General features: G+C 34.8%; 4 protein-coding genes across 4 annotated transcripts; 1 reads left to right on the forward strand and 3 right to left on the reverse strand.

Moving 5' to 3' along the window:
- The first annotated feature begins 852 nt into the window (after window positions 1-852).
- On the forward strand, window positions 853-2,072 carry LOC110631007 (putative fasciclin-like arabinogalactan protein 20). The gene has a single exon (XM_021778694.2). It carries the CDS (start codon window positions 966-968, stop codon window positions 1,884-1,886), a length of 921 nt encoding a protein of 306 aa, XP_021634386.1. The 5' UTR covers window positions 853-965; the 3' UTR covers window positions 1,887-2,072.
- Window positions 2,073-3,419: 1,347 nt separating this feature from the next.
- On the reverse strand, window positions 3,420-4,689 carry LOC110631008 (probable ribose-5-phosphate isomerase 2). Its single transcript, XM_021778695.2, has one exon. The coding sequence runs from the start codon at window positions 4,466-4,468 to the stop codon at window positions 3,668-3,670; it is 801 nt and encodes a 266-aa protein (XP_021634387.1). The 5' UTR covers window positions 4,469-4,689; the 3' UTR covers window positions 3,420-3,667.
- A 2,442-nt stretch (window positions 4,690-7,131) lies between these two features.
- Window positions 7,132-9,277, reverse strand: LOC110600125 (protein PIN-LIKES 2). Its single transcript, XM_021736873.2, has 2 exons — window positions 9,041-9,277; window positions 7,132-8,683 (listed from the first exon to the last, which is right to left on the reverse strand). The coding sequence occupies exon 2, from the start codon at window positions 8,639-8,641 to the stop codon at window positions 7,298-7,300; it is 1,344 nt and encodes a 447-aa protein (XP_021592565.1). The 5' UTR covers window positions 8,642-8,683; window positions 9,041-9,277; the 3' UTR covers window positions 7,132-7,297.
- Window positions 9,278-10,588: 1,311 nt separating this feature from the next.
- Window positions 10,589-11,263, reverse strand: LOC110600313. Its single transcript, XM_021737133.2, has one exon. It carries the CDS (start codon window positions 11,093-11,095, stop codon window positions 10,613-10,615), a length of 483 nt encoding a protein of 160 aa, XP_021592825.1. The 5' UTR covers window positions 11,096-11,263; the 3' UTR covers window positions 10,589-10,612.
- Between the last annotated feature and the right edge of the window lie 1,018 nt (window positions 11,264-12,281).

The following is a 12,281-nucleotide window of genomic DNA, read 5'->3' on the forward strand; positions in this document are numbered from 1 at the left end:
TAAAAAATATCTAAAATAGAATACAACGCTCCAAATCTCATTTCAACATATGATTTATTTCTTCCTTTTTCTTTTTTTTTTCTTCAAAAATCATAATCCAAAACATTATTTGTTGGATTTCTATTCAGGATTCAGGTTTGATTTAAAATTAAAAATAAAAAATTTTAGTATTAATAAAAATTAAATCAAATTGATTTTGAATAGAAATCAATTTAAATCGAACCGATTTAATTTGATTCAATTTAATTTGATCGATTCAACTACTTAATTGATTTTTTATTTTTTACATATTATTTTTAATATTCTAAAATTTAATTAAAATATTTTAATTTTAATTATAATTTAATTTTTTTATATTATCAAAAATAATATATTATTATCACTAATCGATTTAATTTAATTTTTTAATTAAAAACAAATCGAATTAATTTATAAAATTAAAAATTAAATTAAAATAAATAAAAAATTAAATTAAAATTTTAAATCAATTTAATTTAATTAATTTTTTCGATTTTAATAAAAAATTAATCTAAATAAATTTAAGAGAATTTCTATTAGGTTTGTATGAATTTGATTGGTCTCAATAGCCCTCATTATATATTTTTTTAATTTCTTTAGGAATTGTTGTTGGTATTTTTTTTTAATGTTCTTGAAATTCTTAGCTTTTCTATTTTTCAAAATTGTAATAAATTTTTAATATTTAAAAATATATCTTTATTAAGTTAGGAGTAGGAATAATTATCAATCTGTTTATCGATCAGGGTCATTTCCGTAATTCAGTAAAAACCGCCTATCAACAACTTTTATTCCCTCCGCATATTAACCAATCATTATGTTCCACGTTTCATTTTATTCCCGCCAAAAACCTTCCTCCGCTCCATAACCACGTTTGACGTCTCCTAGTCCCTGAAATTTTCTTCTCGCTCCCTCTGCAACTTACGTCTAAACAAAATCAATCTCTTCCAATGGCCAACAAGCTCCTGATATCCTCTTTCTTCTTCCTCTCGCTCTTCTCCGTCTCCTCCTCTATTTCCATTGAAACCCTCCTCGAAGCCTCCGACATTCTCTCGAATTCCGGCTACATTTCTATGTCTCTTACTCTGCAACTCGTATCCAGCTCTATGATACCCCACTCTCCATCTCTCACCATCTTCGCTCCTTCTGATTCCGCCTTTGCTCGGTCAGGCCAGCCCTCTCTTTCCCTCCTCCTTTTCCATTTTAGCCCTCTCCCTTTCCACCTTAGGTCCCTCAAATTCTTCGGTTCTGGCTCCAAGATCCCCACTCTCTTTGCCAATCACACGCTCATCGTCACTTCTGGGCCATCTGATGGCGAGGGTATTTTTTTAAATGGCGTAATGATTAATGGCTCGCCGATATATGACTATGAGTCATTGGTTATTCTTGGGATTGACAAGTTTCTGGATCCAGATTTTGAGGTTTCGAGGCAAAGTCAAGGAACTGGCAGTAATCTTGGATGTTCTTTCGAGGCCGGCGGTAGTTTTTATTCGTTTAGAGAGGCTACTGAGGTTTTGAGATTAAATGGATACTCTGTTATTGCCTCTTTTCTTGATTTGCAGTTATTGGGGTTTAAGGACCGGCCAAGCCTAACAATCTTTGCTCCAGTTGATGAAGTGATGAAGGGTTTTGTGGGTAATGTGGATGGCTACTCTTCAATCTTTCTCAGGCATGTTGTGCCCTGCAAGATTCTGTGGAAGGATTTGGTCACTGTCGATGATGGGGTGGTGTTTGATACATATTTGGAAGGGTTCCAAATTCGTATAAGCAGATCTGGTGATATTTTGATGCTAAATGAAGTCCCTGTCAGCTTTCCAGATATGTATGAGAATGACTGGCTTGTTGTTCATGGCGTTCGCGGGATATACTAGAGGGACGAAACAGGCCAGAAGAAGTGAGAAGATCTTCTTTGCAGATGGGTGACAAAGAAGAAATGAGAATCTTGAATGATGATGAATTTTAAAGTTTTCTGGTAAAATTTCAGCTCTTTGTTTAAGACACGTACTCTAGAATGTCTTCAGAAACATCAATAATGTTAGTCGTCTCCTTGGCTGAAAGCTCTACTTACATAAATAAATGAAGATAAACATCAACACGTACTATAGATACCAAACAACACTCCTCTCCCTGTAAAGTTGGGGTTTCTATGTTTTGGGCTGTGGGCCTTTTACATTTTATTTTGATTTGGACCTTCAAAAGCTTAGCCTATATTGTTTGAGGTGCAATGGCATGGAACCTTTTTTTAGTAAATGAATGGTTGTGTTGGCACCATGAAATCAATGTGTCCTTCAGAGGAAGTTGAATACTCCAGATAAATAACACTAACACAATTAGGATAGCTCAATGACTTAGTTTCTTTAGAAGCTATCAATATGCTTACAAGTGCTAAGAAAAGGAAAAATGCCTCGTGGGGTTTCAGCAGTTCTTGCATAGTTGCATTATCAGCACCTCAAGTGCCGGTTGCTAAGCCTATTCACCAAATTCACAAGTTTAGCAGAAGATTTAATGTCCAACTCTGCTTTCCAAGCAATGTCTAATTAAACCTCACTCAGAATCTTGTATGAACATCTGCAATGTTAATCAAGCCTCTGTTACTATCCTCTGTAAACTTGTGGTGCCTGCTTTTTCAACCTTCTCCTTACAACTCCCTTCAAGTTCCGAAGAAATGTCACGCTGACAAACACATGCGATATAAAGATTCACTACTATTAAGCAGAACATACAATGTTTATCTTCTAATGACAGCATTAGTCCATGACCAAAAAAAAAAATCTCAATTCTTAATTAGGATGCAAATTTCATTAATCTTTCTTGACAGAGACATTGTCAAGGACCTTGTGAAATCTCAGGATTAATAGATAACTATGGTATTGTCAAATTAACTTCGATCATGCATCTCCCTGTTCAAGTCACTGAAACAGCAGAAGCAGGGATTCCATCCAGTTCTAAGCTCAAAATGTGAATTGTGAACCAATTCCCATCTGTTTTTTAAGAAGATCCCAAACATGGCATTTCAAATGAAAATTTCTCCAGAATATGGATTGGTCGCCAAAGTTACAGAGTATTCAACAAAAAGTGAGCGTCATATATGTTCTCTTGCTGCTACATTCTTGCAATAAAAGATAGCTCCTTTAGGATTCAAGTCAAGCATTAAGAGGTAAAGCAAGAGGAACACAAAAAGAAGGAAGAAAAAGGGGAGGCATTGCAGTTCCATGGTAAAGATCACAACCTCATACTTCCGGTCCTACGATCTGAAATCGAGGACTTAAACATGAAATTTGCAGAATGCTGATGGTATTAACAGAGCTAAATTTACTGTATAGAACAGAGAAACAGAGATCCTACATTTGAAACAAAGTCTAATCCAGTCAACTCAAATATACCAAAATGGATGAATCCAATTAAAAAGAGACGTAATTTTTACATTGAACCGAAGATGAGATAGCAGCTGATACACATTAAGCTCATTATTCAGCCGCCAGCAAAATCCTAAAAGCTCCTAACGTTCCTTGCTAAAGTTTCTGACCAAAACCAATGGAGGATATCTCCTCAGAATAGTATCAATACTGTTACAACAACAACCAGTCAAAATTTCCCAATTTGATTGTAACCCATAAAAAATTCAGTGCAATTGTTAAATACCCATCTGAATCTACTTGTTCTTGACAGTGACCCCAAGCTCACCAGCAACAATAACAGTAGTTGCCATACCAAGAAACATTCCATGTTCCACAACCCCTGGTAGCCTCAGAATAGCATCACTAGCAGCCCTTAAGTCACCAATATCCTTCTTAAAAAATAAGTCTACTATATAGTTGCCATTATCAGTAACAAAAGGCTCACCATTTTCACCACCATTACTCCTCAGCTTGGCCATGCAACCCGAGTAATAAAACAACTGTTGAAGCCTTTCTTGACTGAACTTCCAACAGAAAGGCACAACCTCTACCGGCATTGCCCCATTGGCTCCAATATGTGATACCAATTTAGACTCGTCCACAATAACTACGAACTTTGTGCAAGCACTTTCAATCATTTTCTCTCTAAGCAAAGACCCACCTCGGCCCTTCACCAAATTGAGATCGGAGTCCACTTCGTCGGCGCCATCGATTGCTAGATCGACGTTGGGGTGGGAATTAAGATCGGATAAAGGAATACCAAGAGATAAAGCTTGTTGGTGTGTCTTTTTGGAAGTGGGTATGCCAATGATGTTCTTCAATTTGCCTTGGTGCAAGAGATCAGCAATACGGTCGACGGCGTGTTTGGCTGTGGAGCCGGTGCCGAGACCAATAACCATGCCGGACTTGACGAACTCCACGGCTTTGTAAGCAGCAATCTTCTTAAGCTCGTCTTGGGTTAGGACTAATCGGGGAGGTGATGAGAGAGGAGACAGGGGGCCTGCCTCCATGGACAGCTTTTCTGATCCAATAAGAGGAGGACAAGGAATAGCCATTTTTCCGGTTTGAAATAAAAACAGGGTAAAAAAAAAAAAAAAACAAGAAGAAGAAAGCGGGAGGGAGAGAGAAGGACAGAGGTTAGATTCTATGTGTGGCTGAGAGCAGAGATTACAGAGAGAGAGAGGGTTTGTTTGTGGGTAGGGAAGAAGAAGGGATGGGGTGGGGTTTTATAGAGGAGAGGGAGAGGATCGACGGAAGCGTGGTGGTGGTCCTGGGAGGAAAGAAAGCAAAGGAAAGGAAAGGAAAGGAAAGGAAAGGGTTTCCTTTCCAAAGGAACGGCAATTTTGATTGGAAGGAAAATTGGCGTACTTCCCGCGGTGGGAAAAGCAGATTCCTTCCGATTTTATTAATTAATTAATTTATTAATTAGTTATTTATATATTTTTCTTGTGTAGATAACTTTTGAGATAAATTTAATTGAAAAATACTGGATATATTCCACTATGGGATGGGATCTATCTAATGAATAATAATATATTTACTAATTTATGAATATATTTTTATTTAATACATTAAAAATAATATTTATTATTATAAAAATAATTCGTTATTTAAAAAATGTTAAATAAAATTTATTGTGTAATTATATTACTTAATCTCTGTAAAAATAAATTTAAGTTTTTATTAATGGGATGAAAAAGGTGTGAAAATTAAATTTATAATAAAAAAATTGTTAAATATATTTTGTCAAATAATCCAATGGATGGTAGGCCGAACAAAATAATTGGTTTGTGTGATTTTGTCACATATAAATATTTAGCAACCTTCAATTCATAAATATTGACCATACGAAACACATTTCATAAAATAAATATATGTTTCTGTTAAAATAAATAAATATATGTAATTAAAAAAATAATTTATATATATATAAAAAAATAAAATAGATAAAAGTTAGTAATTATTGAATTTGATAAGGATGTAAATGTTTTGTGAAAATACATTCATTTAGGCAATTGAAAATTATAAATTATTATTTGAAATAGAAATTGATAATTGAATAGTAGAATTAGATCTTTTAAATTTATTCAGATATATTTATTATCAGATTAAATTTATGAATGTAAAATATTATTATAATTATTATTTTATAATATTATAAAATTAAATAATCTATACTAAAATGCAATAAAAGAATTAAATATTTTTTTATAATTTAAATAATTATATTTTTATATAATTTAAGAAACTTAAACTAAGCATAAACGTGGCCGCTCCTCCTCCGTTTCAAGATCCAAATTAGAGAAGAAAAAAAAAATACGATTCTCCGCATATTCTCAAAAAAAGAAGACAAAAATTTGTCAGTTTCGATGATTTTCCTTTGATTTTACTACATTAGCAAATAACACGTCCTAATCCTATGCTAAGATTTTGGAATAATATCAAAATCACCCCTATTATAAAAAGCCATTGCCTTTATCTTTCGCTTTTGGCTAAAAGAATCTCATTTTATTGGCAAGTCAACGTGTCTAGCTCCATGTTTATTCATTACTTGTCATCTCAAGTATCTTTCAATTTTTATATATATAAAAAATAATTATTATTATTGTTTGATAATGAAATTATTGTTTAAAAAGAAAATATTTTTAAAAATTTATTTTCGATTAAATTAATGAATTTTAGTTTGCTTTTCTAAAATTATTTTTTACTTTTGTTATTGAAATTTATCAACAGAGAAGGTGGAAAAGAAGGAAGCAACATCAGCCTAAGACTCAGAGACAAGGTTGGAGCTTGATGGGCTTCGCATTGGAAATTGGCAAGCCGAGGCCGAGTCATATTGATTACTGACCATCCTTTGCTGTTGATGAATTTTTTGCAACCTCTCAGAAATGCGATATAAAATTTTATTATCGTAGTTATGTTAATTTTATTTTTTTAATGGGTAAAATGCTATTAAATTCTGATTTTTTTATAAAATTAACTAATTTATCTTTATTTTAAAATTAAATTAATTTAAAAAATTATTTAATATTAATATGTAAAAAATATGATTATCTGGAGAATATTTTAAATAAATTATTATAAAATTATTCTTTTTATTTTTAACACAGAGGTAGTATATTGGTAAAACTAATTGAAATTTAAATATTTACTCTCAGAAGTTACCCTATACTTTGAATTTGAGGACCTTAACTTGGCTACCTATTCAAACATGATTTAAATTAGGATTCTGTCACTATTTGCTTAGATATGGAAAATATGAAAACCCACCTGTGACAGTCACGCTTTGAATTGAAAACTCATATATTTTTTATTTATTAATTTTCATGTTACATTAATTTCTAGGTAACACTGGGCTAAAAGCCTTCAGCTAAGGCAAGGGTGATGATGGGCCATCTTCTGGAATGGATGGCCTCTTCAACTTTGCTGCATTAGTATTCTTACAAGCAAACACAACTGTGAGATCTGAATTTATATACAAGTCAACTTAGATCGAGCTGTTACAACCACTGCATCTCTACAGATTCACAACCATCCATCAATCAACGGAAGCCTTACCCTTTAGCTAAGGTTGACAGCCAAACAAAGCTTTATGAATTTGGGGTATGTGTTTAGCTTTTCTACAGCTTCATTAGAGATCTAAATGCAATTGCCTGAAACGAAGTGTGAGAATTATATACGGTGACCATCACTAACAGGATGACCATGGAAGCTTTCACAGACAAGTGATATTTAGATTCTGCAAATCAACTTGCAGGAAGCACCATTCATCAACAACACTATCCAGTAGAGTACACAGAGCAAACAAATAAATCCATAGTTTTCAATGCGAGAGGTCGGCAAACCTGATGGATGCTGACAGAGAGTAAGAGTACAAGGATACCTCAAATATAAGAAAGTAATTTGAAGTAGATCACAATATACAAGGAAAGGGATAAGAGAGCAAAGACATGCTGCCAGAAGAGAAGTGCAGAAGCCTCCTTCACTGCATACCCCCTCAGGCTTGCAATTGCTCCCAATAAAATAGCGCTTGGTGTTGTGTATTGTAACAAGAGCACGAATCTGTACATTGAGTCGCCCTGTACAAGAAAATTCAGCTTATCAGCCAATGCTACAATGCCAATTCCCAGAAGAGGAAGCACCAAAAGCCTAGCTACAGATATTCCAATTGTGGTTCGAAGACCGAGGGTAGACTCATTTGGCCCTTCAGCTAGCATGCCTCCAAGAATAAGCATAACAGAAGGCACCATAGCACCACCTAAAATCTCTAAACTGTCTGTGATAAAAGATAATGGAGCATCATATCCAAATACAAAAGCTTTTAGCTGAGGCACCATTCCAATAATGATAGCTAATAAAGAAGCAATTGTTGGAGGTTGAAGTATGTGCCGTATAGGAGTTTCCTCTGCCACAATACGGATTCTCCTCACAACTCTTGGCTCAGCCAAACACCTAATGGACCTGGGACTGTTTGCAGAACCATCTCCAGAAAGATCAATATCAGGGAAATTGGTTTGTGATAGGTTTGAGATGCTATTAAAAATTCTAGCAATGAAAGGAGTCTTGGCATGTTCAGTTTCCTTATCCTCAATACCTGGCCATTCAGCTTCTACAAGGAGAGGTCTACTGACATCAGTAGCTGGTCGTTGTTCCTCAATCTCAATCCCTTCCCCAACAATCTCATAAAACTGCAACGGTGGTTCCATCATATGATAAACAAGTGTGTAGACCAGAATTACAGCAACCCATTGTGCAAAAGAGACATAAGCCACTCCCCTTGAGTGGCAATGAGCTCCAAATGGGCTATCTTTAGTATGACAGACAGATCCAACAATTGCTAGAGAAAGATTCCCAGTGTTGCCAAAGGCAGTCATGATGATGGTGAACCTGTTAAATTGTGGCGGCGGTTTACAAATAGCCACAACTAATAGCCCAAGAAAGAAACCAATAATTGTACTAACGAGTACATTAACAGGAATAAACCACCAAAGAGCAAAGTTTTCAAGTGTAATGCTTTCGCCAAGCTCAGTGAAGATTAGGCAGGGCAAGAACAGGGCAAAAACTAACTTGCTTAGGAGCTTAAATGTTGCTTTGGGGATGATTTGGCTTTTTGGGTGTGCAAGAATCAATCCTATAATTGTAAGCGAGATAAGTTTCATCAAAGGCACTATAGCAGTTGCCAAATTTTCGCCACTAGAGGTCATATTGTTTTCAAATAAAGCAGTCATCTTGTCTTCAAATCTTTGAAGATCAAGAAAAAATATTTCTTCCTGCATCAAACAAAAACAAAATTGAAACGAAAATAATTAATTCAACAACCCATTTAAGAAATTAGAACTTCTACAATATGGATATAATTAATCGCCAAGCAGAACAGCCGAATCACAGCGAATGCAACTTGAGCTATCAAATAGCACAGCTACGCACTCAGAAAAAAGTTCACCTAGAATTAAAACTATAGCCAAATCAAACAAACAGCAAGCTCTTCACAGGCCGTCAAGGGAAAAAAAGCAACATGGGTTTCCTGAATTTTATCGAAACAACCCATTAAGCAAGAAAACAAATCTGTTTCTCCACAGAAGAGTTCAATAAAACTAAAAATTAAAGAAGAGAGAAAGCTAGCTTACAGATCGGAGAGTTCCGTCAAGACAACTCCAGTAAGAGAGAGAGACGAAGAGAATTCAAGATTTACGGAAAAGGTTTACGTTTTACAGCAGTTGAGTCTTTGCAGAGAAAAGATTCATGAGACTCCCATTAACATCTTCTCCAACCCTCGGAAGAATCTGATCAGATCCTAAAAAAGACCAAAATATAAAAATAAAAATAAAAATTAAGGTCTTTGGTTGGTTCTTTTGGTCCTATCCAAACCGGAACATATAATTGGTATTTATATTTTGTCTTTCTCCTATCATTGAAAATTAAATTTCAATCTTTTGTTTTTTTTTTTTTTCAAATTATTGTGGTGAAATAAAAATCTATTATTAACTTATTTTATACTTTTTAGTAAAAATGTGAAAATAAAAAATAAATTATACATTTGAAAATAGAAAAAAAAAGTAAATAAAAGGAAATAGGGAGAGCATGTGAGGAGGAGAAGGGGAAGTGGGGACTATAATTACAGGCCTGTTGTACAAACAAAACATGACCAACTGTGTTGTGGTTGAAAACAAGTGAAATGACAAGACACAAAGACATTGATAGATAGCACAATTCCTCCCTGATTCTTCAGTTCTGTAATATTCCCCACCCTATTTTTTTACTGTTTGAGACTGCCACTCATCTCCCACATCTATGTCTTCTTCCGACAATGCTTCCCTTTTCTCGTTACGTTCCTTTGGTTTTTGCCCTAACTAGTTATACTTTCGTAACTAGATGCTTCCCTTTTAACTACCCTTGTTTGAATGCAATTTAAATATTCACAATATATCTTATTTAATAATTTTAATAATAAATTTATAAATAAAATACTTATTATTAAATATACCAATAATTTTTAGTCATTTATAAATCTTTTAACTAATCACGTAATTAATTAAAATTTAAATACCATTTATTTTAGAAAAAAATAATTTAAATAAATTTTAATAATTATTTTTTATCATCTATGTATGACTCCATCCTTCTCCTCTTTTCTTCCTCGTCCGCTTGCTGCTTAAGCCTCATCTCCTACGGTGGCCATAAGAAGTTGTGGAAAATTGCTTGCAGTCTGTCTGTGTATGAGTATTACATGGAAAGAAGGAGCTCTCTTCTGTCCAGTCCAAGGCAGTTGAAGCCTGAAACTTAGCTGCTGAGTCGTTGGTTCAAGAGCTCATCATATGGTAAGCAGTGAATGAGATGTGTTTTTGATCCAACGAAGCAGGAGCTATGTTCTGTCATGGCTGTCGTGTCTTGGACTGAAGGGAGCTCCCTCCATCCAACTCTAGCTGCCTTTTTCTTTTTAAATGATTTATTTTTTCGTCGATGTTTCGTTAATTGTAAGTAATGTTAATTATTTCGAATCAAAATTCTTGTATAGGTCTACTGCAGCAGAGCTAAGAAGTTAAAAGTTTTGGTGGATGTGAAGGCCGCCGTGGGAACGAGAGGCTTTCAAGTTGCAGCCTGCAATGAATTCTGCAGTTACGAATCTGTATTTTCCTGCAATGAATGAATATAGAATAATGAAATGGCCAGCAAAAGAAAGCATAAATTTACAAAACCAATTAACTAAGGAGAATTCCATCAAACACAATCTTAGTGAATTCCAAAAAATTGGAAAACACAAAAGCCGATGAGATGGGAACACTCAAAGCTACCAAAGAGATAAGCCCCAAAGCAAAGCTAGGCCTTGTGTTCATCAACTGATATTGCAAACCACCCATCATTTCACAAATGAAAGAATCATAGCTAGTAAAACAACGCTTCTCCCAATCCATCCAATGAGAAGGAGGCTCATAGTTCCTCTCCACCATCTTCATCTCATGAATTCTTTTCCTAAGAACAATCAGGTTGACGTCCACCAGCCGGCCACTGTATTTCTGGTCATGTGCCTCTTTTCTGGCGGCGAAAACTCCGGTGGTAGATGGCCTTTTAGAGGACGGAATAAGGTGGAGTCTGGAGGCGGAGGGAGCATCGTAGGTGGTTAATGGATGAAAAAGAAGAGAAGTTGAGGGGGATGAGAATGACAACAGAGAAGTGGGTGCCATGTTTGATGATGCTGATAATGGCAATGGGGAAGTGTTATTGTATTTATAGACTTGATTAGAATAAGCTGATGAGGGCGCAGCCGATTAATTAAAACAAAAAAAAACTAACAGGTGAGACGAGACGAGGAACTCAGAAGCCTTGAATTTAAGAATTTATATCAGTTAAATCAGTACATTTTGGATATTAAATAGTTTATAAAATAAAATTAAAGAAAGGAGAGAGATGATTAATTATTAAAAGCAAAGCTAAGCAATAGCTTAAAGGAGAGGTAAGCTGAAACCGTGTAATTAACAGGAAACAGCTGCAGATTTTTAACGCGTAAACTTGTTGATTAAGATTCGGTGCCAAATTAATGTCACTTTCTAAGAAAGATTGTGGATAAAAATGGATAAAATTAGAGATAATCGGTGGATATGATCCATGTTGTGTGATGATGTGAGATTCAGAAAATATGATTCTACAAGATTTTGTGAACTTAAAAAAATTTGGCCCTGGAGGAGAGTGTTTCCTCCCTTTTATCTTCTTCCCACGCGAGATGGCCTTTCTGCTATAAGACCACCTACCTCTTGATGCAGGTCCGTACGTACGGACAACTCCATGACCATCCCTGTGTTAGACAAGCATTTAATTCCCTTTGGCGTGCGAATGGACATAGCTGCGAAATGACTGGATCCGCAGTATTTTCTTCTTGTAACCGGGTTTGAGGGAAAAGAACCAGAACCTAGGAAATGGCTGACTTTAAGGCTGAAATGGGCTGGGTCGGTCTGATTGTGTGACTTAAATAGGAGTCCGATCGAGAGGATGGACGGGTTGAGCCTGACTTATTCGGGGACTTAGAGCCTCTTGATTGTGAACTGCTACTGTCGGTCCGGCCTCGTAATGGGATAGAAAAATCCAGCGGTCATCATTGTGTTTTGGTGAATTGTACTAAAATTTATTTATATTATAAGATTTTACTGTTATAGTGTATTTGCACAATAATTTTTTTAAGTATAAATTGAACTTAATAATAATCATAGACTTAGTCCGATAGTAAAATGTATCTAAATAAATTTGATAGATCTCCTTTTTTACTCCTCTAATTTCCGGTCCTCCATTTAAAAAAAATAAACTTAATAAAATAAAATTAAAAATTTAAATATTTATAAAAATTGAATCAAAATAAATAAAAGATTAATCCAATTA

This window comes from Manihot esculenta, chromosome 14, assembly GCF_001659605.2.
Source record: "Manihot esculenta cultivar AM560-2 chromosome 14, M.esculenta_v8, whole genome shotgun sequence".
Classification (NCBI taxonomy): domain Eukaryota; kingdom Viridiplantae; phylum Streptophyta; class Magnoliopsida; order Malpighiales; family Euphorbiaceae; genus Manihot; species Manihot esculenta.